The 27,009-nt window shown below is 63.9% G+C and overlaps 1 protein-coding gene across 1 annotated transcript in view; it reads right to left on the bottom strand.

The window, feature by feature from the left end:
- Window positions 1-602: 602 nt before the first annotated feature.
- EEFSEC (eukaryotic elongation factor, selenocysteine-tRNA specific) overlaps window positions 603-27,009 on the bottom strand; it is a 106,623-nt gene continuing 80,216 nt past the window's right edge. The window contains exons 5-7 of the mRNA XM_069497666.1: window positions 23,271-23,933; window positions 15,318-15,474; window positions 603-851 (exon numbers count right to left, since the gene is read on the bottom strand). Of these exons, the coding sequence (XP_069353767.1) occupies window positions 661-851; window positions 15,318-15,474; window positions 23,271-23,933 (1,011 nt within the window). The 3' untranslated portion in view covers window positions 603-660. The remainder of the gene's footprint in view (window positions 852-15,317; window positions 15,475-23,270; window positions 23,934-27,009) is intronic.

Here is a 27,009-nt window from a genome sequence, read left to right as displayed (position 1 = left end):
CTGCCGCTGCTAATATGTTTTAATGCCGCTTTTGCAAATGAAAGCACAGTGCGCCGATGACCAGGACAAAAGGGAGGCCCAGAACCCGCCCGCCCCCCCAGAGGCCACCCAGGGGGACCCAGGAGTCTGGGTCCCCTGCAGTCCCCTGCAGTCCCCTGCGGCCCACGGGGCTCCGAGTCCCGCTCCCTCCCTGGCCCTGGGACTCCTCCGCCATTTCCCCTGCGGACGGGCCTGGGGAGGGCTCAGGGCGTCCGTGAAACCGCAGACAGAGAGCTGGGGACGTGCGACATTTATTTCCCGCTGCAGGGCGCCTGTCCGCCTGGGGGCAGGGGGCGAGGTGAGCCCACCCGTGGCCAGAGAGGTTGGGGCAGAGCGGGACACTCGGGCACCAGCCCCTCCCCCGCCACCCCCGGGGCCACAGCCCTTTCGCAGGACGGCCACCACTGGGGGGGGTGGGGGGAGTCGAGTGACAGACCCTCCCGGTCCCGGTGACATCTCCCCGCCGTGCCCAGCGTCTCACTGGGCCTGAGCCCCAAGCGCAGGGGGGAGGCTGGGTATGAGCAGGGTCCCCGGGGGGCGACGGGGACACGGGGACAGTGAGGCACGTCTGGTACACGACGGCCCGGGCGAGGAGGTCCCCGAGGGGGGTCCCCGGGGCGCTCAGGGGGACTGGACCATGCGCTTGTGCGGGTCAAAGACGTAACGCTTGAAAGACAGGCTGAGCGTCACGTGCTGCGCGGGCTCCGTCCGCTCCGCGCCCTCGTCCTGGCTGGTCCCCTCCCCGCGGCCCGCGCGTCCCCGCTTCTTAAGGGCGGCCGTCAGGATCTTCTTGGACTCGGGGCTGAGGCCACCTGCAAGGCACAGAGGACAGCCTGTCGCTGCCACGCCCCGGGCACTCTGGAGACCTCCCTGCCTGTCCCCTGCCACCCTCCCCAGCCCTTCTGTCCTGTCCCTGGGTCCCTCTTGTCCAGCCTGGCGCACGGCAGACTTCTCACCTCGCCGGGTCCCCGACGTCCCACTCAGCCTTGAACTCGACTTAAACGTCGAGTCGTCCGAGCCCTGGGACGAGCCACTCCGGCTGCCAGCCCCGTGGCCCTGCTGGGGTCCCCCGCAGGGAACAAGCTCACAGGGCTGAGGGCGCACTGGGAGGATGGCAGGGGGGGGCAGGAAATCCGGGGGGTGGCAGCTCCTGGGACAAGCTGGCCACACGTCCTACTGAGAGACAAGTGGGGACAAGAGCCAGCCACGCCCTGCTTGCTGGGTGACCTGTCCCGGCAGCCTCTGCATCCCCCAACGCCTCATGTGCACAAAAGGGCTGCGGAAGCCAGTGGGCCTAGCGTTCCGAGCTGGCAAGACGTCGGGTAGAGACACAGGCAGAGTGTCCCTGTCCCCGCACGCTTCAGGGCACCAATGCCACCGTGCCCACCAGCCCCGGGAGGATGTCCCTCTTTTTCCAGTCTCGCCTGGGGTCTCGCTGTCCCCCTGGGAGGAAGAGCCAGCCGTGGGGCCCGGGGGACCAAGCTGTCCCCCGCGTGCCTGCCGGAGGGGGCATGGGACACCGTGAGCCCCGGGACTGGCGCCGGGGAAGCGCCCCTTGCAGGCAGCGAGGCCGAGCGCTGTGTGACCACGGGCCCCGCACCCAGGGGACGTGCGGGGACAGGGGCACAGGGCGCGGGCATGGCGGGGGGAGGGGACGGACGCCTGGCCAGCCCCCCCGAGCCAGCGCCGGGCCGGGAGGTATCTGAGTCCCCGAATCGCAGCCCGGCCTCCCCTTCTGCAAACAGAGACGCCGGCTGGCACCAGACCCTGACAAATGGCACGGGGTGGCCTTGTCGCCCGGTCGGTGCCAGGAGGTCTGACGGCCCGGGGTGGCGTCTGCGCCCGGGTGGGGGGCGGGGAGGGCCGGGGAGACAGGCGTGGCCCAATCTGCCGCCCATCTCGGCCGCGATGGCTCTTGTTACGACGACACATTCCTCGCGCCACCCCGGCCGGGCAAGGCCGGAAAACCGATCTGGGACTGGCAGGGAGGTGGCCGCTTAATTGCTGCTCCGAGACGCGCGGGCTGGTGGCCCTCTGGCGCCCCGTGTGCTGGGCTCCGTGGGGACCCGGGGGCTCCATCAGGGTCAGCGGGGTTGGCGGGGGGGGGGGTGGAGGTGGCCAGGAGGGGACAGGCAGAGCGTGGATTCTGCGTCCACTTGCTATAGGCCTGTCGGGGCCACGCTGTCCTGTTCCGCTGGGGACCTTCCGGGGACCCCCCCCCCCAGCAACCCCGGCCCGTCTTCCTCCCTTCCCTGGGGGCTGCTGCAAGCCTCTGCCGTCCGCCCACCGCCCCGGCCCCGGCGACACCGCCGTGTCCTGGTCCCCAGCGAGCTCCCAACCCGCCCGCGTCTTGTCCAATCCGATTTCTCCGCCTTGAAGACGCCCCCCGCACCCCCCGCCCGCACCCCCAGTTCCAGTGGCTCCAGCCGCCGCGCAAATGTCACCTCCCAGCAAGACCTTCGTGACTGTCTCGCCTAAAACTGCGCCCCCCGCCCCGCCCCCCGTCCCCCGGGTCCCCTCCCACCCCCGCAGTTTTTCCCACCGAGCTTATCACCTTCTAACGGACGCCACCGTTTCCTCATTTTGGCGTTTGTCATCCGCGCCTGCTCAAATGACACGTCCCGCCGCCGTGGCGGGAGCTGGTGTCTCTGTACTGCTCAAACCCCGGCGCCTAGAGCAATCGCTGGCTCCCACCGGCCGCTCGCGGACATTCTCCGGGCAAGCGCGGGCCGAGGGGGGAACCTCTGGTTTCCCAAAACCCACGTGGCGGGTGTTTAGGCGCCGGCTGGTGACGGCCCGAGAGAGACACTCCCCAAGTGTCAAGATTCCCAACGTGGCCACCGCCGCGGGCATCATGAGCCGTGACCTCGAGGTGTCTCCCCCTCATCCTGCCCGGCTGCCCGAGGGGCGGCGCTAGGACGCGTGTCCGGGCTCTTGCCGGCATTCAAGGCCCCGCGGTGCCTCCAGCACCTGCCTCCGTCTTTGTCCCCAACACGCGTCACCCTCCAGCCAGGAGACCCCAGGCAGGGCCCCGAGCCTGTCCCACTCTGGTCCCGCGGCTGCGTCCTCTCCCGCCCAGGCTGGGCCAGCTCCGTCCTGGGGACCGACCCGCCCCGGCCATTCTGGCTGTCACTGCCAAGGTGTCCGGCTCCCTGGTGGCCTGGGAGATGGGACCGCCTTGCCGTGTTGGGACGGGGCCTGGCACGTGCGGGGCTCAGGGGGTCTTTGCTGCAGGAGGACGAGGCAGGCGGGACGGCAGAGGGAAGGAGACACCTGTCTGAGAGCGGGTGGCCTGAGGGTGACACCCCGGCGGGGACACCAGCCTCTTCCCCACGTCCCAGAGCCCCCTCCCGGGAGCGCCGTGTGTGTCTGTCACCCCGGGGGGCCTGCTGCTCCCAGAGCCCGGATTCTGAGGAGCCCAGACGCCAGGATGCGGCGGGGGTGGGTGGCTGTGACCTGGTGTGGGGGGGGGGAGCTGTGCTGTCCCCGCGGCTTCCCGGGGGTGGCGGGGAGGGGACACGCTCCCAGGGCCGGGCTGGCCCCTTCTCCCCGAGCGAGCGCCAGCGCCACACAAAGGCACCATGCTCGCGGCTGGCTCGGGGACCGGGCGTCATCAGGGAGGAATGCGGGCAGGGGACCGTTTCCCAAGCCCCGGCTGCACGGCCGCCGTGACACGGCCATCAAAGGCCGGCAAATTGCCTGCTGTCATCGGCGGCACTTTCATGCCGGGGCCATGCGGGTGGGGGGCTTGGACGCCCCGGTGGGAACCGGCCCCTTGCAGGCAGCTTGGGGTCACCGGTCCCCTTGGTGGCCCCGCGGCGGGGGGCGGGGGCCCCTCTGGCCACTCAGCAGTTGCCCTTGCTGTGACGGGCAGCTTTGGAGGGGGCCTGGGGCAGAGTGAGGCAGGGGACAGGGGGCTCTATCTGGGGACAGCGCCCTGGAGCTGACAGACGGATGGCCAGGAAAGCAGAGGGACGTGATCGGTGCCCGGCTGGGGTGACGGCAACGGGGACAGAACCGCCACGGGCGGGCGGGCAGGTCTAGAACAACACGTGGTGGCTTTTGCTGACAACCCTCATCTTGCAGGTGACCCGCCGGGATGCGTTTCCACGGCTCCACGGTGGTCCTGGCGGTGCTCAGCCGTGACGACACAGACCCAGCTCCTCTGCTGGACGGGGACACAGAGAGGCCCCGGAGGACAGGCCGGTGTGACACTCGCTCAGAGAGAGAAGCCCCGGCTGCGGGGAAGGGACAGCCCGGACGCCGGTCACCTCCCTTCCTGCTGAGCCCCTTAGACCCCTTCTGGGAGCAGCGACGGTGACTTTGTCTTTCTGGTTTTTTTTTTTTGAGACAGAGTCTCGCTCTGTCGCCCGGGCTAGAGTGTCGTGGCGTCAGCCTCGCTCACAGCAGCCTCCAACTCCCGGGCTCAAGCGATCCTCCTGCCTCAGCCTCCCGAGTAGCTGGGACGACAGGCATGCGCCACCCTGCCCGGCTCATTTTTCTTTTTTGCTTTTTTGTAGAGATGGGGTCTTGCTATGTTGCCCAGGCTGGTCTCCAACTCCCGGGCTCAAGCGATCCTCCTGCCTCAGCCTCCCGAGTAGCTGGGACGACAGGCATGCGCCACCACGCCTGGCTCATTTTTTCTATATATTTTTAGCTGTCCTGATAATTTCTTTCTATTTTTTTAGTAGAGACGGGGTCTCGCTGTTGCTCAGGCTGGCCTCGAACTCCCGACCTCGAGCGATCCTCCCGCCTCGGCCTCCCAGCGTGCTGGGGTGACAGGCGTGAGCCGCCACCGCGCCGGGCCAGTGACACTGACTTCGGAATCCGCCTGCCACCTCTCTGTCAAGCCCGGTCCCTCTGTGCTTGCCTTGGTTTACCCATCGCAGGCTTGGGGTGTGCCCGGCTCCCTCGGTTTCCCTCCTCCTCTCCCCGTCGGTAAACAAAGATGCAATTTGCTTTAACAAGATAAGGCGATTACGTTTCTATCACACCTGTCCTCCGCTGTCCCCGCGACAGAAGGAATTGGGGGGGGGAGGCGGGCAGAGCGGGGGCCCCTCCTGGACCCACACGCATCCGGACGCTCTCGGGGGAGGGGTCCCCCCTTTTGCTGGGGCGGGGGCGCCCCCCAGCACCCACCCACATTTTGATGTCTTCATGTCGCCTAATTCCTCCTTTAATTTATATTAAGCTTCTTAGCGGTGACGAGGAATTCTTCAAAAACAAAAAAGGACGCTTTGCAGAAATCTTGCCCGCGCCGTGGAAATTGCAATTATAATGCGCTCAAAGCTTTTCGGATCGGGGTGCAGGGGTGCAGGGGGGAAAGGAGGGATTTTCTTTTCTTTTCTGTTTTTTTTTTTTTTAAAAAAAATCCTCGGGCTTGAGGATTCAGACGGAGGCTCCGTTATTGGGAGGGAGGGGCGGGCGCCTGGGAGCAAAGTTTATCGCCAAGTTCAAGGTCTTTCCGGAAGGAGCCTGGACGGGCAGGCTCCTTCCGGGCGCAGGGGTGGCCGGGGGTCTCTGCGCCGCTGAGCGGCCACCGGAGGTCACCTTCAGGCTCACGCTCAGGGGGCCACCCGGGGTCCCCAACTGCCACCAGCCCCCGCTGTGGGGTGTCACTGTTCCAGCCCTGCAGCCCGGAAGCTCAGCACACAGGGCAAGTGACTCGCCTGAGGTCACACGGCTACAGAGGGGGGGTCCCAGTTTGCACCGGGACCCTCGGAGGCCCCTTCTGCAGGCCCCCTCCTGCCGGCCAGCCTCCTCTGCCCCGTGGGATTCACTGCCAGAGATCCTTCTAGAACAAAAGCCTGCTCGTTCCTCCAGGCTCAGCCACTCGCTCCCACGCAGGCAGGAGTCCAAAGTCCCCCCTCAGGTGTCACGGTGAGGACTCGGCGGGCCTGAGCTCGGACTCCCCTGGGAGACCCTGTGCCCCCCCCGCCCCCGTGTACCCCGAAATGAGCTCACGCACGAGAGTCCCTCCCTGACCAACCGGGGCTCTGCGTGGCCACCGTCTAGACCCCATTGGATGGCATGTCCCCAGACGGTGTCTCCTCTCGGGCGGCACCGCTGACGGCTGCCTCTCTGCCTGCCGTGTTGGTCCGTGACGTACACACACACACACGCCTCTGGGGACATTATTCCGGCAGGCTCTGTGCAGCTCGGGGACCCGGTGGCTCTTCAGTCCAAGCCCGGGCAGGTTTGAATGTGGGCAGGTCGGCCTCCTACAGGCAGCCCTCCTCTTCTTCCTCTTCCTCCTCGGATGGCCCCTCGATGCCAGCCGTGGCGGGGGTGGGGGTGGGGGAGACGGTTCCCAGGGACACCCCCCCCCATGGGACACCACTGTCCCCACCACCGCTGTGGGCGCCGCCTTGGAATCCTCCAAACACCCCCTAAACGTGCGCCCTCTTTAACGGCAGTTAATCTTCAATTAAAATACCTAGAGCAGAAACTCAGATAAGTGCTTTAAAAGGTAAGAGCTTATTGACAATAAAAGTCTTCCTCCAAAAAAAAAAAAAAAAAAAATTCCACATATTAAAAAAATGTCATTTTTATGACTTGGGAAAAAAAAAACGAAAAAAAAAAAAAAAAAAACTCATGCAGAATAATGAAGGGGAACAAAAGCTCGGGGACCTGTCATTTTTCTGCAGCCCGTATGGGGCGAGCTGATTAGTGTATCAGCCCCGTGCCCGGCGCGAGGCGGAGGCCGGCGCTGGCTGTCCCCTCGCCGATGGGGACAGGCAGGGGCCGCAGTGTCCCCTTCCTGACCTGCAGGGTCGGCAGCCCGGGCTGAGCGTGGGCACACGGGGCAGATGCCCGTGACAGCGTCCCCGGCCTCCTCCCTGCAGCCCCGACCACCTCGAGCTGCAGCTGGGCTCATCACACGCTGCCACCAGCCCGGGGCTCTCTGCGTCCCCTCTGCTGGCCCAGTGCCGGCCACGCACAGCTGCGGACGGGCACCGAGCGAGTCCCCTCCCTTCGAGAACACCCTCGGGGCCAGGTCCCCTCTCCTTTGTGGCCCCAGACTCAGATCCGACGCCGTGGCTGCGTGCCGGTTCTTTCATGTCTCGGGAACGGTGACCCCAAGTCATTTAATGGAAACACTGGGCCGGGCGCGGTGGCTCAGGCCTGTCACCCCGGCACTCGGGGAGGCCCAGGTGGGAGGATTGCTCGAGGTCAGGAGTTCGAGACCAGCCTGAGCAAGAGCGAGATCCCCGTCTCTACTAAAAATAGAAAGAAATTAGCTGCACAACTAAAAATATATAGAAAAAATGAGCCGGGCGTGGTGGCGCATGCCTGTCGTCCCAGCTACTCGGGAGGCTGAGGCAGGAGGATCGCCTGAGCCCAGGAGTCTGAGGCTGCTGTGAGTGAGGCTGACGCCACGCTGTCTCAAAAAAAAAAAAAAAAAAGAAGAAGGAAAACACTGGGCGCCTACTCTGTGCAGGCGCCGTGCGGGGTGTGGGATGGACGAGGTGAAGGAGGCGGAGCCACGAGACAAGTCCGCTGTGGGTGGCGGGAGGGCCCTTGGCGCCTTCAGGACGAAATTGACTAACGTGTCGCGCTTTGCGTGGGGTCACAGCCGGCCCCAGCGTGTTCCAGCCCCGACTCCGGCGAAGCTCCGACCCCTTCCCCGTCCCAAGACACAGCGAGCGGCAAAGGGACACAGGTCCCAGAGGTCCTCGGCCACCTTGGGTCCTGCCCCTTCCTGCCCCGGCTGCCCAGGGCCTCCTAGCAAGGGGTGGGGGCTGTGCCCGGCTCACACCCTCCCTCCTCCGGCCCCCGGCTGTGTCTCCCACCTGCGGCCCTCAGGGTCCTTCCTGTTTGTCCCCAGCCCTGTCCCTGCCTCCCGCCCGGTGCACCGGGGAAGACGCTACGTCCTCTAACAACGCAGGTTTGCCGCATAAATGAGAGCTCAGGCGCGCAACAGGGGTGGGGGTGGAGGGGACCAGGCAGGAGCGGGGCAGGCTGACTTCTCTGTCCCCCCCTTTCCAGGTCCCCCCTAGCGTGGCCCTGAGACTACGGAGGGAGGGAGGGAGGGCAGAGCTGATCGTAGGGGCTTTACTGGCCGCCTCGGGCAGGGATGGGGCGGGGCGGGGGGAGGTAGGGGGAGGTGGGGGGAGGGCTCCTTTGGCCAAAACGATATTCAATTTTTTTTTTTTGATTTTTTTTTTTGATTTTTTAAAAGGCGGCTACAAAGCCATGATTAAGCTCGGGACCGTACCACAAGCCCATAAAATGGCCAAAATATTTATCTGGAAGGGTGGCAGGTGCAATAAAAGTTTTATGATGTTTCACGGCGGCCCCGGCAGGAAAGCTGGCCCCGCGCTCACCTCCCTCCTGTCGGAGCCTCGGCGGGCGCGCACGGGAGCTCGGGCACACGCACAAAAGCTCGTGCACACGCACAAATGCACGCACACAAATGCACACGCACAAATGCACGCACACAAATGCACGCGCACAAATGCACGCACACAAAAGCTCGTGCACGCACACAAACGCACACACACAAACGCACACACACAAACGCACACACACAAATGCACACACACAAAAGCTCGTGCACAAATGCACACGCACAAAAGCTCGTGCACGCACACAAATGCACGCACACAAACGCACACACACAAACGCACACAAATGCACACACACAAAAGCTCGTGCACAAATGCACACGCACAAAAGCTCGTGCACACACACAAATGCACGCACACAAATGCACACGCACAAAAGCTCGTGCACACACACAAACGCACACACACAAAAGCTCGTGCACACACACAAATGCACGCACACAAATGCACACACACAAAAGCTCGTGCACACACACAAATGCACACACACAAAAGCTCGTGCACACACACAAATGCACACACACAAAAGCCCGTGCACACACACAAATGCACACACACAAATGCACACACACAAATGCACGCACACAAAAGCCCGTGCACACACACAAATGCACACACACAAATGCACACACACAAATGCACACACACAAAAGCCCGTGCACACACACAAATGCACACACACAAATGCACACACACAAATGCACACACACAAAAGCTCGTGCACACACACAAATGCACACACACAAAAGCTCGTGCACACACACAAATGCACACACACAAAAGCCCGTGCACACACACAAATGCACGCACACAAATGCACACACAAAAGCTCGTGCACACACACAAATGCACGCACACAAATGCACACACAAAAGCTCGTGCACACACACAAAAGCTCGTGCACACACACAAAAGCTCGTGCACACACACAAATGCACGCACACAAATGCACACACAAAAGCTCGTGCACACACACAAATGCACGCACACAAATGCACACACAAAAGCTCGTGCACACACACAAAAGCTCATGCGCACACACAAATGCACGCACACAAAAGCTCGTGCACACACACAAATGCACGCACACAAAAGCTCGTGCACACAGACACGGGCAGGCCCGTGCCGTGGTCCACACGGAGGCTGCTTTGGGGGCTGCCTGCCCCGTCCTGTACACACTCCCTCCCTCTGCACCTGCACCCTCCGCAGCCTCAGCCCTTCTCCTCAGCTCCTTCCTGCTGCCTCAGGGCCTTTGCACGGACGCCTCCCCGGCCGCTCTCTGTGGCGCTCGCCCCTGTGGACTCGAGCGTGTCTCCCGGACGCTGCGTCCCCGGAAGTCCCTTGTGTCTCCTGCAGCACCCGCTGCTGCGGGCCCGTCTGACCACCCTTCCCAGGGCAGCTCTAGGAGGACAGGGCCTGGCACGGTCCCTCTGGCCACCTGAGTCGAGGACCGGCGCTCAGAGAGGAACGACGCTTGCGTGAGCAGACCTGGGACTCCGGGCCTGGTGGCACGCACAGGGGGCTCCTCTGAGGTCCCCGCTGGTCCCCGGGGTGGGCTGCTACAGGGTTGGTCTTCAGTGGTCCAGCCCGAGGCCCGGGTGGGGGACGGGGCCTCAGGGGAGCCCCCTGTGCCACCAGGCCCGGAGTCCCAGCTCTGCTCGGCTCAGGGAAGGCTGCGAGGATTCCTGGAAAGATCTGGAATTCCGAGCTGATCCTGGGCATCCCAGAAATCAGGCTGAACACGAGCTCCCGGGGAGAGAGCTGCTCTGAAAAACCCAGACGGCCGCCTCCGTGGAACTGTCCGGAAATGGTAAGTGAGACGACACAGGCGTGGCTAGGGAGACAGGCGTGTGACTCAGTGCCACCGCCTGGCAGTGCCTGGCTGCAGCCACAGCTGGACGTCTCCTGGCACCAGGCCACCCCATCTGCAAGCTCCACCGAGAGACACTCTCCTAATCCGCTCTGCGTGGCACAAATGTGGAAGTCACCCACTGTCCCCAAGTCAGGGAGCAGGGCGCGGAAACTGTGCTGTACTCAGACTACGGGCTAACACACAGCAGTCAGAAACAGTCAACAAGAACAGCAAGTTCTGAAAAGAGAACAGTAAGTGTTCTAACGACGCCGGCCCCGGGGTGGAACCGAGTTGATCAAGAACCTAAAACACAGATGAACCACACACGCCGCTCGGGGGACCGGGCCTGCACGGGACACGCACAAAAACACGGCTGAGGAGGGTGGACACCTCCTCTCGGGGCGGGGGACGCGGGGACAGGGCTTTGGCTTCACGGGCACATTTTACTTCTTAAAGAAAAAGAAAAGACAGAGGAGAGCCGCGAAGCGAGATTTGAAGCGTAGGACAAAAAGCTCACATCGGTTTGACGTTGTTGGTTACAAGGTTGTCCACCCTGCTCCATAGGGCCAAAGCTGTTCACAGTTAAAAATCATTTTTTTAAAAATAGAAAGTCAAATAGTGATGAAAAGGAAGACAAGAGGCCGGGCGTGGTGGCGCATGCCTGTCGTCCCAGCTACTCGGGAGGCCGAGGCGGGAGGATCGCTCGAGCCCTGGAGTTTGAGGCCAGCCTGGACAACATAGCAAGACCCCATTTCTACAAAAAAGAAAAAAAGAAAAATGAGCTGGGCGTGGTGGCGCATGCCTGTGGTCCCAGCTACTCGGTAGGCCGAGGCGGGAGGATCGCTTGAGGCCAGGAGTTCGAGGCCAGCCTGAGCAAGAGCGAGAAGAAGCTGTCGGCCGTGTGACTCATCCACGGGGGTCCCTGGGTCAACGGTCTTCCCGCCATGGTGCTGGGATCGAGAAGCGGGGGTGCGTGGGGACAGCTGGGGGGGTCCCCCACCTCATCTGGGGTCCTGCAGGGAAGACTTCCTCTTGGGGAGCCCTCAGATTCTCTCTCCTTTGGATACTTCCTTCCGAACCGGACCCAGATCGTGGAGCTCCGACCGGTGCCGAGCCAGACGTCGCCCCAGCGGGGCCTCAGAGCCACGATGGCCACAGCGACCGGCCCCCAGCAGCGTCCCCCCCGCCCCCCGCGATGACACAGAACTCTGCCCCGGCCGGCAGATGGTTTCTGTCCACGGCGCTGTGTTTATGTTAATTGCAGATATTTTTAACACAGTGTGTGACTCCATCCATCTTCGCGGACGGGGCCGTCTTGTAAAATTCTTTTCATTATGTTATTACGATCATCATCATTATTATTATTATTTTTCTGGCCGGCCCTAATCTTCCCCATCTACGATTATTTATAATATCATTGTTCTCGTCTCGAACGCTGCGTATAAACATTGCTGGGTCCGGCTTTCGATGAGCATCACGTCACTTTTACAATTGCTTTGAAAGGTTTCAACGGCCAAAAGGGGGGAAGAAAAGGACGTTGGCCGTTTGTTTTTCTTGGGGGGGGGGGTAAAAAAAAACGCCCCCCAAAATGATCTGGGCTCTTGGCTGTTGGGGACGGCCTCCAGGAGGGGGAGGCTGGCCTTGCCGTGGGGGTCCGGCATGGGCTGGGGGGGGGGGTGGCTGGATGAGGTTTCAGAGCCGCCGTCCCCGAGGTCCCCAGAGGGCACCGTGGCGGGGGAGACGCCTGGGAGGGAGGGAGATGGATGGTTTGTTTTCATTTTTATAGGAATTTTCTCAAACCTCGACGTTCACCCCTCACCTCTCTCTTCCCCCAGCCGAGCCGTTTTGCAAAGTGCCCTCCTGGCCGCCCGGTGACCGTGAGGGACAGAAGCCAGCGGAAAGCCCCGAGCCCGCCTGGGGGGGGGCCGCCCGCACCTCAGGGAGTCGTGGGGTGTCTATGCCACCACCCCCCTCCTGCCCCCGGCAAAACCAGCTTTGGGCTCCCCTGGGGGACTGGAGGACCGAGCTGTTTGGGGACAGCCAGCGTCACGCGGGGACCAGTGTCTGAGTCAGGCCAGTCCGCAGCGGGACAGCAGCCGGCCTGGGGGAGCATCGGGCACAGAGAGAGAGGGCAGGGTGGGCTTGGTGGCCTCGTGCCGGCTTCCCCGTGTCCCCTGCTCTGGGTTCCAGACCTGGCACGGGGCGGGGGGTGGGGGGGGCGGCTCTTTGGACCAGAGACGTCTGGTCTGAACAAGGAAAAAGGGTCCTAAAGAAAAAACAACCCATTTTACAGATGCGTAAACTGAGACTCAGAAAAGGGGAAAAGTCCAGGCAGGATTCGAACTCGGGTCTTGCCGACGGCAAAGCTCTTGCTGGTCTGTGGACGGGAGGCGGGGGGGTGGTCTTTGGACCAGCGACGTCCAGAGACCGCCTCCCACCCCCCAAAATGCACGTGAACCCAGCCACGAAGAAACACCAGGAAGACCCACCCAGAGAGGGCGTCGGAAGCCGGCCGACCCGGGCTCTTCCAGAACATCAGTGTCGCGAAACCGAGGACAGCCACAGCTACGTGCGCATCCTATTCGTCACTGAATGCTGAACGAGGAAAAAAAAAAAAGTCCTAAAAAAAAACCCCATTTTACAGATGCGTAAACTGAGACCCAGAAAAGGGGAAAATCCAGGCGGGATTCGAACTCGGGTCTTGCCGACGGCAGAGCTCTTGCCGGCCTGGGAAGGTTCCTTGTCCCCCGGCAGCCCTGAGTGGCAGGACACGGCAACGGTGCCAGCACTCCAGCCCTGCCGGCCTGTCTCGGGCAAAGTCCCACTTGGTACCGGCAGGGGCTGGTGGCCCTCGGATGACGCCCCCAAGGACAGGTGGCTGGGGTCACCCAAGAAGGTGCTAGAAACAGATCCCGCGGTTGCGACCGGGTGGCCGGGCGGGTGGAGAGGGCGCATTTGAAATGGAAAGAAAACCAGTTTCACTTCAAACCCGGGCAGCCTAATGGCCCATTGTCCCCGCGCCCCGGTTATGGGGACAGGACAACACCCACAGCCTCCGGGCTCCGGTGTCCCCTCCCGTTGGCACCAAGATGCCTTTTCGCTTTTGCTCTTTGCTGCGTTTCTAGAAGCCTCTGGGCTGAACGATGTCACAGAAGACGCCCACTTCCACGCAGGGGGACCCCAGAGGCTGGTGGCCCGGCTCCCGCGGGGGCCTCCGTGTGGCCTCAGGGAGGCGGGACGGTGGCCTCCTCTTGGAGGCTGAGTTTGAGAGCTGGGAGGCTGCATGCAAAAAAAATCCAGTCCTTCCTGAGAACCGGGGGGAGTTGATGTCACCGGGCCTGGAGCCGGGCAGGGGGTCCCCGTCCGGAGGGGGCTCAGACCCCGCAGGTCCCAGCATTCGCGGAGGCCGAGGCGGGAGGATCGCTCGAGGTCAGGGGTTTGAGACCAGCCTGAGCAAGAGCGAGACCCCGTCTCTACTAAAAATAGAAAGAAATTAGCTGGACAGCTAAAAATAGAGATAGAAAAAATGAGCTGGGTGTGGTGGCGCATGCCTGTCGTCCCAGCTACTCCTGTCGTCCCAGCTACTCCTGTCGTCCCAGCTACTCCTGTCGTCCCAGCTACTCGGGAGGCTGAGGCAGGAGGATGGCTTGAGCCCTGGAGTTTGAGGCCAGCCTGGACAACATAGCAAGACCCCATCTCTACTAAAAAGAAAAAAAGAAAAATTAGCCGGGCATGGTGGCGCATGCCTGCAGTCCCAGCTACTCGGGAGGCTGAGGCAGGAGGATCGCTTGAGCCCAGGAGGTTGAGGCTGCTGTGAGCGAGGCTGATGCCACGGTACTCCAGCCCGGGTGACACAGTGAGACTCTGTCCACCCCACCCACCCCCCCAAAAAAAGAACATCCAAAGCTGAGAACCCTAAATGCAAGTCGGCGAGACCCGAGATCTGTGTTCTGGGGCTTGAGTGAGAATTCCGGTGACGTCACGACCAAACCAAGTGGGTTGGCCGGTTCGGGGCCATCTAGCGGGAGGTGGGGCCACCCTGCCGTGGATTTGGGCCACTCGAAAAGCTTGCCCCGTCCTGACAAGGCCCACGTGACAATGCCACGTGGGGAACTTTGGATTTCGGAGACATCGTTTCGGCAGGTGAAATCGCACGCATGCGTTTCGTCACCTTCTGGCCTCGAGCAAACGACAGGTGACACAGGGCTGTCGCGCACAAGAGCGCTCAGCCTCTCGCCTGATGCCTCTCTGGCTGGGCGGCCGCCAGCTGTTCCTTTCTCCCCTGCCTGGAACCTTCCTCCGGCGACTCTCTCTCCGCTGGTGACACTACCTGGTACCTTCCTCGTGTCACTCACGGGGCCTCCCCTGCTCCCAGCACCCGCAAACAGCCCTGTCTTGGGAGGGACCGATTCTGCAAACGCCGGGCGTTCCGATCTCGGGGACCTCCAAGGCTTTCTGGAAGGTTCCTGGGGTGTCAGGCAGAATGGGGCCGGCCCCCCGGACGCTACGGCTCTGGAAGACACGCTGTCTGTTTCGGTTCGGCTTTGACATCCAAATGTCGCCCCCCAAATTCAAACAGGCGTGACAAGCCGCTGTAGGGGACCCAACCCGGCCCCGGTCCCCCCTGCCGCCCCCCATCCAAGCCTCCCCGTGTCTCTCCAGCAGAGGACGGTGGGCCCTGCCAAACGCCTCCGTTTTGCTGTATGTTTGAAGACGTTTGTCATCCGGTGTTGGGGGACAGAAGGGGCGTGGGGACGGGTCCCTGCAGTCCTAGGTATTCGGGAGACTGAGCGGGGCGGGGGTGGGGGGGATCAATGGAGCGCAAGAGTTTGAGGCCAGGCTGGACAACATAGCAAGACCCCATCTCTCAAACAAACAAACACACAAACAAAAAATAACCACATAACCAGGGGGTCGCGATACATTCATAGGCACAACAGCCCTCGGTCCCTGTCACGGCACCAGACACACGCTGGGAGCCCCGGCCTGCGTCCTGTACATCTTCAGGCTCAGCACACTCCTGCCCGCAAACGCACCCCGGGGTCCCCTGGGGCAGGAGGAGGCCGGGCCGCACTCACCGGGCACGTGGACCTTGAACTTGCCGCTCTGGCCGAAGGCGCTGTCGATGACGCCCGCCTCCCCCGTGGACAGCTGCACCTTGAGTCCCACGAACAGCTGGATGTTGGTCTCCTTCTTGAACAGCGACCGGCCGATCACGCTGCAGTCGTCCAGGGCCTGTCCCCAGCCGCGGAGAGAGCGGGCGTCGGTGGCGCGGCCGGGGCGGCCTGGCCTGGCGCCCCCACCCCGCCCCACGGCTCTCCTGGGGACAGGTGGCCCGAGCCGCTGCCTCTGGGGACCCTGAGGGTGGCGCGGCGAGGAGCCCGTCTTGCAGATGACCAAATGCACGGGGACGGGGGTGCCGGTCTGGGACCAGCCGCCACCAACCGTGTCACCGAGGGCCCGTCCGTCCCCCCCAGCCCCACCGGGGCCCTGCTGCCGGGCTCGTGTCTCCTGGGCCGGGGACGTCGGCTGCTCTGCTGTGTCCCCGTGGGGGGGGGAGGTGACACCGTCCAGGGTGTTGGCCGTGCTGTGTTTATGCCACAGGGGCCTGGGAGCCACCCAGACGCCCAGCAGAGCGGAGCGTGGCTTCCAGGGACCGCGGGTGACATCTGCAGCCCCCGCCCGGCCCCGCGACAGCCGACACCCAGGCTCTGCACGGGGTGGGGTCCGCCGTGCCCACCCCCATCCTTTCTGGCAACGCGTCCCCCGCACCTGAAGCCACCCGTCTCCTCCTGCCCGTCTCCGGCCCTCGGAGCCTCGGGCTCAAGGTGCGGAAGCTGAGGCGCTGCCCGTGCTGCTTCCTGGCTCCCGGCCGGGTTCTGGCTTGGGGGCCACTGTGACCGGAGTCTCCTCTTCCCACCGAGAGTGCATTTGCCTCTGACCCTGGGTTGGCGCCCCAGTCCCCCACCCCACTTTTCTGTGTTTTGCAATTGCCGGGTCCCTGGGGACCTCTCAGGGCGACGCTGGGCTCGGTTTCTGTGCGTTTCTTAACATGCACGCGGCCACCATTTACCGGCTCCAGGAGAAAAACGGGGCGGCCGCGGCGTAGACGCCAGAGCCGCCCTGCCTGGCTTCGAACCCACGAGCCGTGCGGGGACCGAGACGGGGCCGGGGGACAGGAGGTGGCGGCGGGAAGCCACGCGGGGTCGCAAGACAGACCTGCTCGGGGGGACGGGGTGGGGATGGGGGACCCCAACTCTCCCCGCAGGCCGAGCCTTTTGGGCGGGCACAATGACACAATTCGATTTGAGCTCTGAAACTGCCCAGGCTGCCGTGAGGACGGGTCGGGGGGGGGAGGGCCGGAGAGAGAGGCAGGAGGGAGACGGGTGACAAGGAGATCGAGCCGGCCTGGCTCTCCCCTGGCACTTAAAATGACACGTCCCCGAGTGGCACCTGCCCTAACTCCATCCTCCCGTATGTGCCCCGGGGGCGCTGGCGGAGGCAGGTCCCCAGGCACGTGGCGCCAATCTGGGGCCACCCCGCGGCCAGCACGGAAGCCTCCAGAGACCCCCGGGGACCCCCGTGTGGCCGGGTCCCCAACAACCAGGCCGTGGGCCACCCTGAGCCCCAGCCGACGTCCCACTCCCAGCCGGCGGGACGCCGGGCGGTGGCCGAGAGCCCCCGACGACGGGTTGTTTTGCGGAGCAGAGAGGGTCCCATTGACCCTCCGAACCTTCTAGAAAAACACATCCCGTCCCGGCTGACTCCGAGCGCCAGATGAAAGGTCGCTCCCGGCCCTCCTGTCCCCGGTGATGGATGGAGACGCTGATAAGGACCGTTAATTCCCACTGGCCTGTGGCTCTTTGAGGGTTCGCGGACCTTGTCCCCCGCACGTGAACCCCGCAGTCCCCTGGCCCTTCAGGACGCGGCCCCCGGGACGGTGGGACTCCCCTGGGGGGGCTGGGACAGGGTCTGCCCAATGCCACCACCCCCTGCCTGCCACCCACCCCCAGGGGGGTCCAGGACGTGAGTTGCATGGACCACGGGCAGACGCCCCCAAACCCAACGGTGCAGGGTGGCCTTTGTCACCTCACCAGGCTTTGGAGGACCCCAGAGTCCCCCCCCAGCCCCGACCGGAACAGCCTGGCACGGTGGTACCTGGCAATCCTGGGCTGGTCATTCTACACCCCCATGACCAAAGCCATTTGGTCACCCTCTGTCTAGACGTCACCCCCCGCTGTGACTAGCCGGCTGCTGTCAGGAGGACGGGAGCCCCGCGGCCCCTCGGTCTACACTGCCCGGGCATTATTGGGGTCCCCCGGGTCCCCCTCGTCACCCCGTATAGACGCGGGGTTTGCATCCCGACTTTATAGACGTCGGAGACGAGATTCGCACCCGCTGCCCAGCAGCAGGGGTCACGCAAGCCCCCGTCTACGAACCTGCTGGGGACACGCCAAGGAGCGAGGCTGAATCTAACCCCCGTGTCACCCTGGGGGGGGGGGGGGCGCTGCAGGACGGGGACCCAGCCCTTCGCTAGGCCCTGGGGACCGACAGTGGCTGAGACACGAGACTGTCCCTCCAGGATCACGGCAGCCAAGAGACAAAAAGAGGCGCAGTCCCTGGAGGTTACGAGCCACCCAGAGGGACAGGTGACAGAGGGCGCCTGCCAGGAGCGAACGGCGGGGACAGCGGCCGGCGTGCCCAGCAGAGCAAAGTTCCCAAGGACGTGACCTTGATGTTCGTCCTCTCTCTTCCCACAGACGTTTGACTGGGACGCTGTGCGTGGCGGGCGTGTGGCTGTGAACAATGTCACATCCTGCTGGCAGGTGACAGGTGGCCTTCTCGCGGCAGCCCGCAAGCTGCTGTGGGTCCCCGGGGCCCGGCACGGAGCAGGCCCAGGTCACGGCCTCATGGCTGCCGGGGACCCCTGCGGCCCCCTGCTCCTCCCGACCCTCGGCCGGCCTGGCCTTGCCAGCACGGTCGCCGCCCGACGTGACGCCTTGTCACTCTCTGTCTGCTTGTTCGCTGCTCCCAACCCGGACAGGGGCTCCGGGAAGACAGAAATGTGTCCCCGTCCTCCCGGCCTCGCTCACAGCAGCCTCAGACTCCTGGGCTCAAGCCATCCTCCTGCCTCGGCCTCCCGAGTAGCTGGGACGACAGGCATGCGCCACCACGCCCGGCTCATTTTTCTTTTTTGCTTTTTTGTAGAGATGGGGTCTTGCTATGTTGTCCAGGCTGGCCTCAAACTCCGGGGCTCAAGCCATCCTCCTGCCTCAGCCTCCCGAGTAGCTGGGACGACAGGCATGCGCCACCACGCCCGGCTCATTTTTCTATATATATTTTCAGCTGTCCAGCTAATTTCTTTCTATTTCTAGTAGAGACGGGGTCTCGCTCTTGCTCAGGCTGGTCTCGAACTCCTGACCTCGAGCGATCCTCCCGCCTCGGCCTCCCAGCATGCCGTGCACGTGTTCAAAGTAAATAAAGTTGAGATGTCCACATCTACCTGCGACACCATCACCACCAGCGGGCTTATGTGTGTGCCCATCACCCGCGTCCCCCGGTTCCTTATGGCCCGTGTCACGCCTGCCTGTCCCCTCTCTGTGGTCTTCTCTTGGCCTGCGATGCTTGTCCCCGCGCTGGGCGCCGTGGGGCCCCACCCAGCCTTCCCAGGCCCGTGCGGTCCCCCTGCCCCGGTCCCACCGCTCCTACAGGTGACATCGAGAGAGAGACAGAGAGCCCACGGGTGACCATAAACCACCCACGTGACGCGTCCTTGGGTGACACGATTCATCCGCAGAGTGACCCAACCGCCAGCTCCGGCTCTGGGTCCCTCTCGTCTCCCTGGGGGGGGTGGGGTGCGGGGACATTCGGGCACATCCATCCAGGCCGCCACGCCGGTCACCTGTCCCGCTAAAGCGCAGCAGGCCGGGAGGGGCCACGCTGCAGGGTGACCAAGCCACCCACCAGCAAAACGACCTTCCAGAGGCCTTTCCGTGGCATCGTCTCCCCGGTTCCAAAATAGGAACTTAACAACAAAAAAAAGCCAAATGTCACCGAGACAGCAAAGGGTCCGGGGAGCCGGGGGCGGCTTGCGCCAAGCGCAGACTAATTCCATTAACTTCGGGGACGAAACTTCAAAAAGCTTCGGGGCTTTTCGTGGCAGACAGAGGTGACCCGGAGTTAGTTTAAGTGCCACACAAACAAGGACCAGGACTTGGGGACAGGGGGAAGCCGAGGGCTTCCAGGGTTGGGTTTTTTTTTGGCTGTTTTCTCTTTTCCACCAGCGGTTTCCAAATTGCAGCGTGTCTTGCCTGTGCGACCCAGGGGACGGCCGGGCCTGTCCTGCCACGGCTGTGTGGCCCTTAGTTCAGCCACCTACACGGCGACAATATTTGCTTCAGCGTCGGGGACAGGGTGCACGGTGAGGGGGCTTTTGTGCCACCTTCCGAGGACTGGGGGGGACGCTGCCCGGCCTCCCCGGGTCCCCCTGGGGCTGGACCGGCAGTTCAGAAAGCATTTCAAGTTCAAGGGCAGAGAAAGTCCCTGTCGCTCTTGTTCTCGTTTTATGGCTCGGCCAGAAGACACAATAACAGCATCGAGACGGTGGCCGGTCCCCTCCCGCGGGCTGGTGCGTCTTCGGTTCCATTTGGGGGTGCAGGGGACGCCGGGGGACACCGGGGAGGGGACAGGGGCCGGGCTTTCTGCTCGCTGCCAGCAGCGCTGGGTGGTCTGGGGAGGCTGGTGACACTTTGGGGTGGCCGAGTGGCTCCCTGCGTCTGTCTTAGTGCCACGGAGAGGCCTGGCATCCTGGGCGCAGCCACCCCGGGGGCGGGAAGGCCAGGGCAGCGGACAGAACTTTCTGGACCCTTTGCACCCCGACATCAGTACTTGATCTTCCCAAAACGGGTGCCCCAAGTCCCGCGGCCACAGTGGGTGTGGCAACGCGTCACTCCACCTCGGGGTCCCCTTTGCACAGCCCGCGGGCCTCGGACCCCCTGGCGGGGAGGACTGCCTGCATAGACGCGTCTCCGCAGAGTTGCAGAAAGACCCCAAGTTGTCACCTGTCCTGGGTGTCGGGAGGTGAGGGGCGGGGGAGGTGGCTTTGCTGTTCCAGGTTTGCGGCGGGTCGGCCGCCGGGACGGCCAAGCAGAAGCCACCCACGGGGGACCCGCAAAAGACGCCACGGTGACGATGGCTCTGCGTGGGGGCCTTCCGTTGTTCTCCGCGACAACTCGCTTCGTTACGAGCCTCCAGCCCAAGGCCGCGCGCGCGCTGGAAGTCCTGGCTCCGGCTCACACGCCAGGCGAGACCCCATTGTCCCCCGGCCTTTTGAGAGGCGACTTGGCTACCGGTGCCCATAATTATGTCATTACATGCGTCTCTCTCTCTCTCTCCTGCGCGGCTCCCATGACGATGGCGCTTGGGCGCTGCCCAAGCTCTGGAGTGACTCTTCTCATTCCAATCAGACGGACGCCAAGGGCTCTGAGCCGGGGGCCCCAGCTCTCCCGCGAGGAAGACTATGGGCGCAGGAGAGAAGAGGATCGGAGGGTCTCAGTTCTGACTCTGCCTCTTACAGTTCTGTGATTTTGGGGCAGGGGACCTCTCTGACCCTCAGTCTCTTCTTCTGTAACGGGCCAGTGTCAGCATCAGGGGTGCTGATGAGACTATTTGAGAACTCAGAGGCTGCCTGGATCGGGAAGGCACCTGCGGCGTCAACGCACCTGGCAGGTCACGCGGAAGCCACCGGGGATTCCTGGGAGGACGGGGCCGTTCTAGTCTCACCAGGAACATTTCACCGCAGGCGATCCCTCCCCAGCCCAGGGCCAGCCCCTCCGCCCGGCCGCCGTCACTCGGAACCTCAGTCTCTTCTTCTGCAGAAACAAGACGGACGCCGGCTTCCCACGGGAGATGAGATTTCTGGCATCAAAGTCCACCAGCGACGCTCAAACTCGTGACAATTCCCCGGTGTCAACCCCAGGGCAAAACACCCGTCAGCTGTCCCCTTTCCCCTCGCCCTCACCCCAGGGCACAGCCACCCCGAGCCTGTGCCGGGCTCAGCCCAGAGGTGGATCTTTCCAGAACGAGCTGCCTGGACCCTGTGCCTAGAAACAGACAAAACGGCGGAGTCCAGCAGCCCAGGGAGGCTCGGAGCGGGCAGGCTCTGCCCCCGCAGGCCGGGAGAGAGGCCGAGGGGCAGCTGGCTGCTGGCAGGGACCTCGGGGACAGGCTGCGTGGCCATGTCACCTTCTAGACCGGGCCCACGCGGCCTGCCGGGCCGGCCCTGCTCAGCAAGGTGGCAAAGAGCCCGCACTGTGCCCGAGGCAGGGCACAGGCCTGGCACACTCCCCGGGGGTGGCCTGGGCACGGTGGCCGGGGCTGGCGCCAGTCCCCACTTCAAAGCCAGCAGCGCTCCTGGTGGCGTCTGCGTGTTTACGCTTGGCTGGGCCCAGGTCCCCCGGGTCCCCCCCCCCCCAGTGCCCCAGCCCCGAGGCCATTCCCCGACCGGCGCCAGCGGGGTGCCCGGCCCCCCGGGGGGTGGCTGGGTCTCGGCGGGGTGACAGCCGGGCAGGTCCCTGTCGCCACGCTGGCTGGGAAGCCATGGCCATCATGATACCCAGCGCTGGACCAAAAGAACGTTCCGCAGCAGGGAGAGGACAAGGTCGCCTGCGTCGCTCCTTTTCCTCACTCTGTGCCACGACGTAGCGAGGAAACTTCCAGAAGAGACCGGCCCACGGTCTCCTTAGACCTGCAGGAGGTCGGGCGAGCCTGGGGCCCCCGGCAGGCGACTCTGGGGCTGTCCCCGGGGCCTCGGCCTGCAGGCGCCGCTGTGCCCGGCTCTGTCCCCTCCGCCACGGGTCCCTGCCCCACCGCCCCGCCCCCCGCCTGCCAACGTGTCCCAGATTGGTGGCAGGAGCCAGGTCAACGGGCCTCCCCGGCCCCCACCCGCCGCCTCCGCCCTCATGGCAGCCCTCCTGGTCCCCAAAGGAAGTCACCGCTGTGTCCCCTCCCTGCTGACGGCCCCGAGTGGGAGCAATGGGGCCAGGGCTGATGCCCGGCGGGACGCGATTCTCTGATGGGTATGTCGCCAGAGCGTAGTTACACCCCGTAACCCCGCTAATAAATCAGGCTGGGTGAACGGGTGACACGCGCTTTGTCACCTTCATCTTCAATCAGCGTCTCGGGGAGGACGAAGGCTGCCGGGGCCATGACAGGGGTTCGGTCCCCCACGGCCCCGCCAGAGCCTGGGAAGGGGACCGCGGGGCTCGCTGAGAGTCTCAGGACAGCCCGGGCGCGGTGGCTCACGCCTGTCATCCCAGCACTCGGGGAGGCCGAGGCGGGAGGATCGCTCGAGGTCAGGAGTTCGAGACCAGCCTGAGCAAGAGCGAGACCCCGTCTCTACTAAAAATAGAAAGAAATTAGCCAAACAACTAAAAATAGAAAAAATGAGCCGGGCGTGGTGGCACATGCCTGTAGTCCCAGCTACTCAGGAGGCCGAGGCAGGAAGATAGCTTGAGACCTGGAGTTTGAGGCCAGCCTGGACAACATAGCAAGACCCCATCTCTACAAAAAAGAAAAAAAGAAAAATGAGCCGGGCGTGGTGGCGCATGCCTGTCGTCCCAGCTACTCGGGAGGCTGAGGCAGGAGGATCGCTGGAGCCCAGGAGTCTGAGGCTGCTGTGAGCGAGGCTGACGCCACGGCACTCTCGCCCGGGCAACAGAGCGAGACCCTTTCTCAAAAAAAAGCCTCAGGACAGACCTCGGCGAGGACCCCTAGCCCTGACCGTGGTGTCATCGGCACTCTGTGCTCGGAGTTGGCGGAAGCCCCGTCCAGTCCCCGGGCAGCCACAGGGGACGGCGAGGTTGGGACGTCCCCCCACCCGCCCCTCGCGTCAGGCCCCGCAGCTGTGGGAACCCCCGTCACGCTGTCATGCTGGACGCCACACTGCGCCGACCCGGCCGCCCAGGGGGAAGGGGACGGGGACGGGAAGGTGACAGGCGGGGACGGGGACAGGGGGACAGGGGGGGACTCACCCGCTCCACCAGGCCGTGCTTGTGCTTCAGCTTGAACACCCTGAGCGAGGGCAGGGCGGTCTCGGCGTAGTTCCTGTCCTCCATCCCGTGGAGCAGGACGCCGTGGAAGGCCAGGCGGCACGTGTTGGCGTGGATGTCCGCGTCCAGCCGGGACCCGATGACCAGGCACAGCCGCGGGCAGGTCACCGGCTTCTCGAACTCCACGAGGGCCCACTGCTGCCGGGGGGCGCGGCGGCCGTCTGCGGCCGGGCCCGCCGCCTTCCCGTCCTCGGTGTCACCTCCTGTCCCCGCGTCCTTGCACACGTACTGCTCCTGGAACAGGTACTCGCGGGAGAGGTCGAAGGAGGTGGCCGGCGCGGGCGCGGGCGCGGGGTCCGGGGCGTCGGGCGCGGCGCTGAAGAACATGAGCCGGCCCATGACCGTGTCGTGGCCGACCGTGACGTGGAACTTGGCCTTGGTCTGCAGCGGGGCCCGGAAATAGGGGACCTTCTCCACGGAGATGACGGCCGCGTGCACCGTGTGCAGGGAGCCCGGGGCACACACGAGGCCGCGCTCCAGCAGCTTGGGGTCGAACTGGGTCACGCAGATGCCCAGCCGGTCCCCCTGCAGGGCCGTGGTGACGGGCGTGTGGAACATCTGCATGGCCTTCACCTTCTTGACCACCTGGTAGACACAGAGCCAGAGGGACAGAGAGCAAGACCCTCAAACCAGCGGGCCTCGAGGCTGGGGGGGGCCGTGGGGAAGACGGGGTCCAGCTGGCGAAGTCCCCGCCCCGTGCTCACTGCCACCCACGGGACGGCTGGCCCAGGTGTGGACCGGCCACGCGCAGGCCTGGGGCCCAGTTGGGGAGAGCGGGCGCCATCTTGAAAACCCAACGCCCAGGGCCACCACGCAAGGCCGGGCCACGGCCTCCCGCTCGGAGCCCTGTCCCCTCTCCCAGCCAAACCCTGCACCAGCCCGGGTCCCTCTGTCCCCAATGCCACCCCAGTCTCCTCCCAGCCGTCTCCCTTTTCGTCAACCATTCTGGAACTTTCCAGCCCTCTCTGCAGCCTTCTCCGCCCCCCCAAGAATGGCCTCCCCAAGGCGGCTCAACCTGCCAAGCTACGCCCACCTGTCCCTAAGCCCGGGTCAAACTCTGCCACGCTAGAAAGTCCACCCAGATCCCCCCCAGTGGGGAGGACCCGGCCTTGTCTTCCCGGTGGTCCCCAAGTCCCCGCGTTGTCACCGCATCCTGGACCCGTAGAAAGAGGTTCTAGATGGAAGAACCCATGGGTGCAAGGCACGGCGCTGGGGAGGGTGGGAGACAACAGGGGTAGGGGACGGGGGTCGCGCCTCGGTCCCCCGGAATCTTGCAAGGACCCCCGAAGTCATCGCAGGCGTCTGGGCAAACGGGTCACCCGACCTCATCTCCAATGCCACCAAGAGATCACGCCGGCCGCTACGCCCGGCGGGCGTCTGCAGCCTCGGGTTTGCAAATGAGGAACAGGCACGAACGTCCCTACTGCGACCCGTTGTCCCCGCCACCAGCTGAGCCTCCGAGATGCCACCGGGCCCACGGAATTCTGCTCAACCGAGCAGGGCCACGGATGACATTCCGGAAAACCCGGCATCCAGCATTGCCAGACGGAGGAGAGTTTCTGGAAGGCTCCGAAGTGGCAAGCGCCACCCGGGCGTGCGGATCGCTGGCTTGTCCCCAGATCACGGGAGGACGCCACGAGAGCTTGTGTTTGTTTGAAGACCATTAACGACCCAACCGAGGGGTCAGGGAACGTGAGACCCGCAGTGTCAAATGCCACAGCCAAGATCAATCAGAGAGAAACAGAAGACAGCTCCAAAAACGGTCTGCGGAGGCGACAGGAACGTGAGCTTTTTTTCAGGACCGCGGCTCGGAGTCACCGGAGAATATTATCTCGCAGCCGGCATCGTCTGCCCCGGCGACAGGGGTGGCGCCGAATCTCAGACCTGCCCTGCCGGACGCCCGCGCGCGGCAGCCCGGTGACAAGTGCCAAAATGCCTGCCCGGCGGATGACACAGTTCTTTGTCACCGACTTCTCCGCGAGCTCTGATCTCATGCATTCCAAACCTTCAGCTGTGGCCGTTGTGAGCAGGACGATCGTTTGGTCACTTGACGATCCGAGAGGACCCCCTGCTGACGGGGTGGGGGTCCCCCGGCACCCCCTCTCTGCGGCCCACCCCCGGCGGGGGGCCCTGCGGAGAAGCCCGGCTCACGGGGTCCCTCCCTGGCTCCTCAGCTCGGCCTTTGGGGGAATCGTTCTAGCACTTTCCAGCCATTCTGGTTCTGTGAGCCCAATGTCACCAGCCACCCCTCATCTTTTTTTTTGGAGACAGAGTCTGGCTCTGTCGCCCGGGCTAGAGTGCCGTGACGTCAGCCTCGCGCACAGCAACCTCAGACTCCTGGGCTCCAGCGATCCTCCTGCCTTGGCCTCCTGAGTAGCTGGGACGACAGGCATGCGCCACCACGCCCGGCTCATTTTTCTTTTTTTCTTTTTTGTAGAGATGGGGTCTTGCTATGTTGTGCAGGCTGGCCTCAAACTCCAGGGCTCAAGCGATCCTCCTGCCTCAGCCTCCGGAGTAGCTGGGAAGACAGGCATGCGCCACTATGCCCGGCTCATTTTTTCTATATATTTTTAGTTGTTTGGCTAATTTCTTTCTATTTCTAGTAGAGACGGGGTCTCGCTCTTGCTCAGGCTGGTCTCAAACTCCTGACCTCGAGCGATCCTCCCGCCTCGGCCTCCCCGAGCGCTGGGGTGACAGGCGGGAGCCACCAGCGCGCCCGGCACAGGCTGCTGACGACAGACAGACAGACGCAGCCCCTCGGAAGAAGATGCCTGCGTCGGATTCCGGAGGAGAAACGTCCCTCGTGGCAAAGTCACCCCTGGCCAAGCCCCGGGCTGACACGCCAGGCCCGCTGGGGCCGGTGAGCAGGACCCTTGCGTTTGTTTACGAGCCTCCCCGTGGGCGACGGTGGCCGGGGGTGCTTCGTTGTCACCCTGGCACCCGCCCCTGGCCCTCCGCGACCCCGTCAAGCCGCACGCCGAGCTGGCTGGATGCGAAGCGTCGCGAAGGTCAGGGAGACAAATCACGCTGCAAATCGAGAATTTAAGGGCCCAGACGGGAAATTGTGAAGCCGATCACGACGGGGACAGGGCGGCGGGGTGCCACCGTGGGCCGTGCAGAGAAGCGTCACCACGCACGGCCACCCGCGAGCCCACGCTCTCTGCAGGGGACACTTTTCAGCAGAGAAAAATCCCACTCGGATCGGCCAGAAGGTAGAAAAGTAGGTGATTTTAACAACCGAAGAAAGAAACAACCCGGCTGGCCTTTCCGAGCCGACTCGCAGAGACTCTGCCCACGGACCCCGCGAATGTCACGCCGAGTGGGGACACGACGAACACACGTCGCTCAACACACGCGTGTGAAGGTTCTCTCGGGTGCAGGCCCAGGCCCGGGAGTGACACGAGTCACGCAGGACACTTTTGCTCCCGCGACCTCCGCTGCCTGGTGAGACAGACAAGACTGAACCAGATCACCCACTCTCGTAAACGCAGAGCTCTACAACCAGGGTGGGGGCCTTATTCATGCTGGGTGGTCAGGGAGGGCTTCCTGGAGGAGGCGGCGTGGAAGCTGAGACCGCATAGGCGGGAAGGGACCAGCCACGGGGGCTCTGGGCAGAGGCAGGAGCAGAGCCTAAGCCCCTGGCAGGTGGCAGGGCTGGCTG

This window comes from Eulemur rufifrons, chromosome 22 (assembly GCF_041146395.1).
Source record: "Eulemur rufifrons isolate Redbay chromosome 22, OSU_ERuf_1, whole genome shotgun sequence".
Classification (NCBI taxonomy): domain Eukaryota; kingdom Metazoa; phylum Chordata; class Mammalia; order Primates; family Lemuridae; genus Eulemur; species Eulemur rufifrons.
The sequence above is the reverse complement of the archived record's forward strand: the minus strand, read 5'-3'. Positions and strand labels throughout refer to the sequence as shown.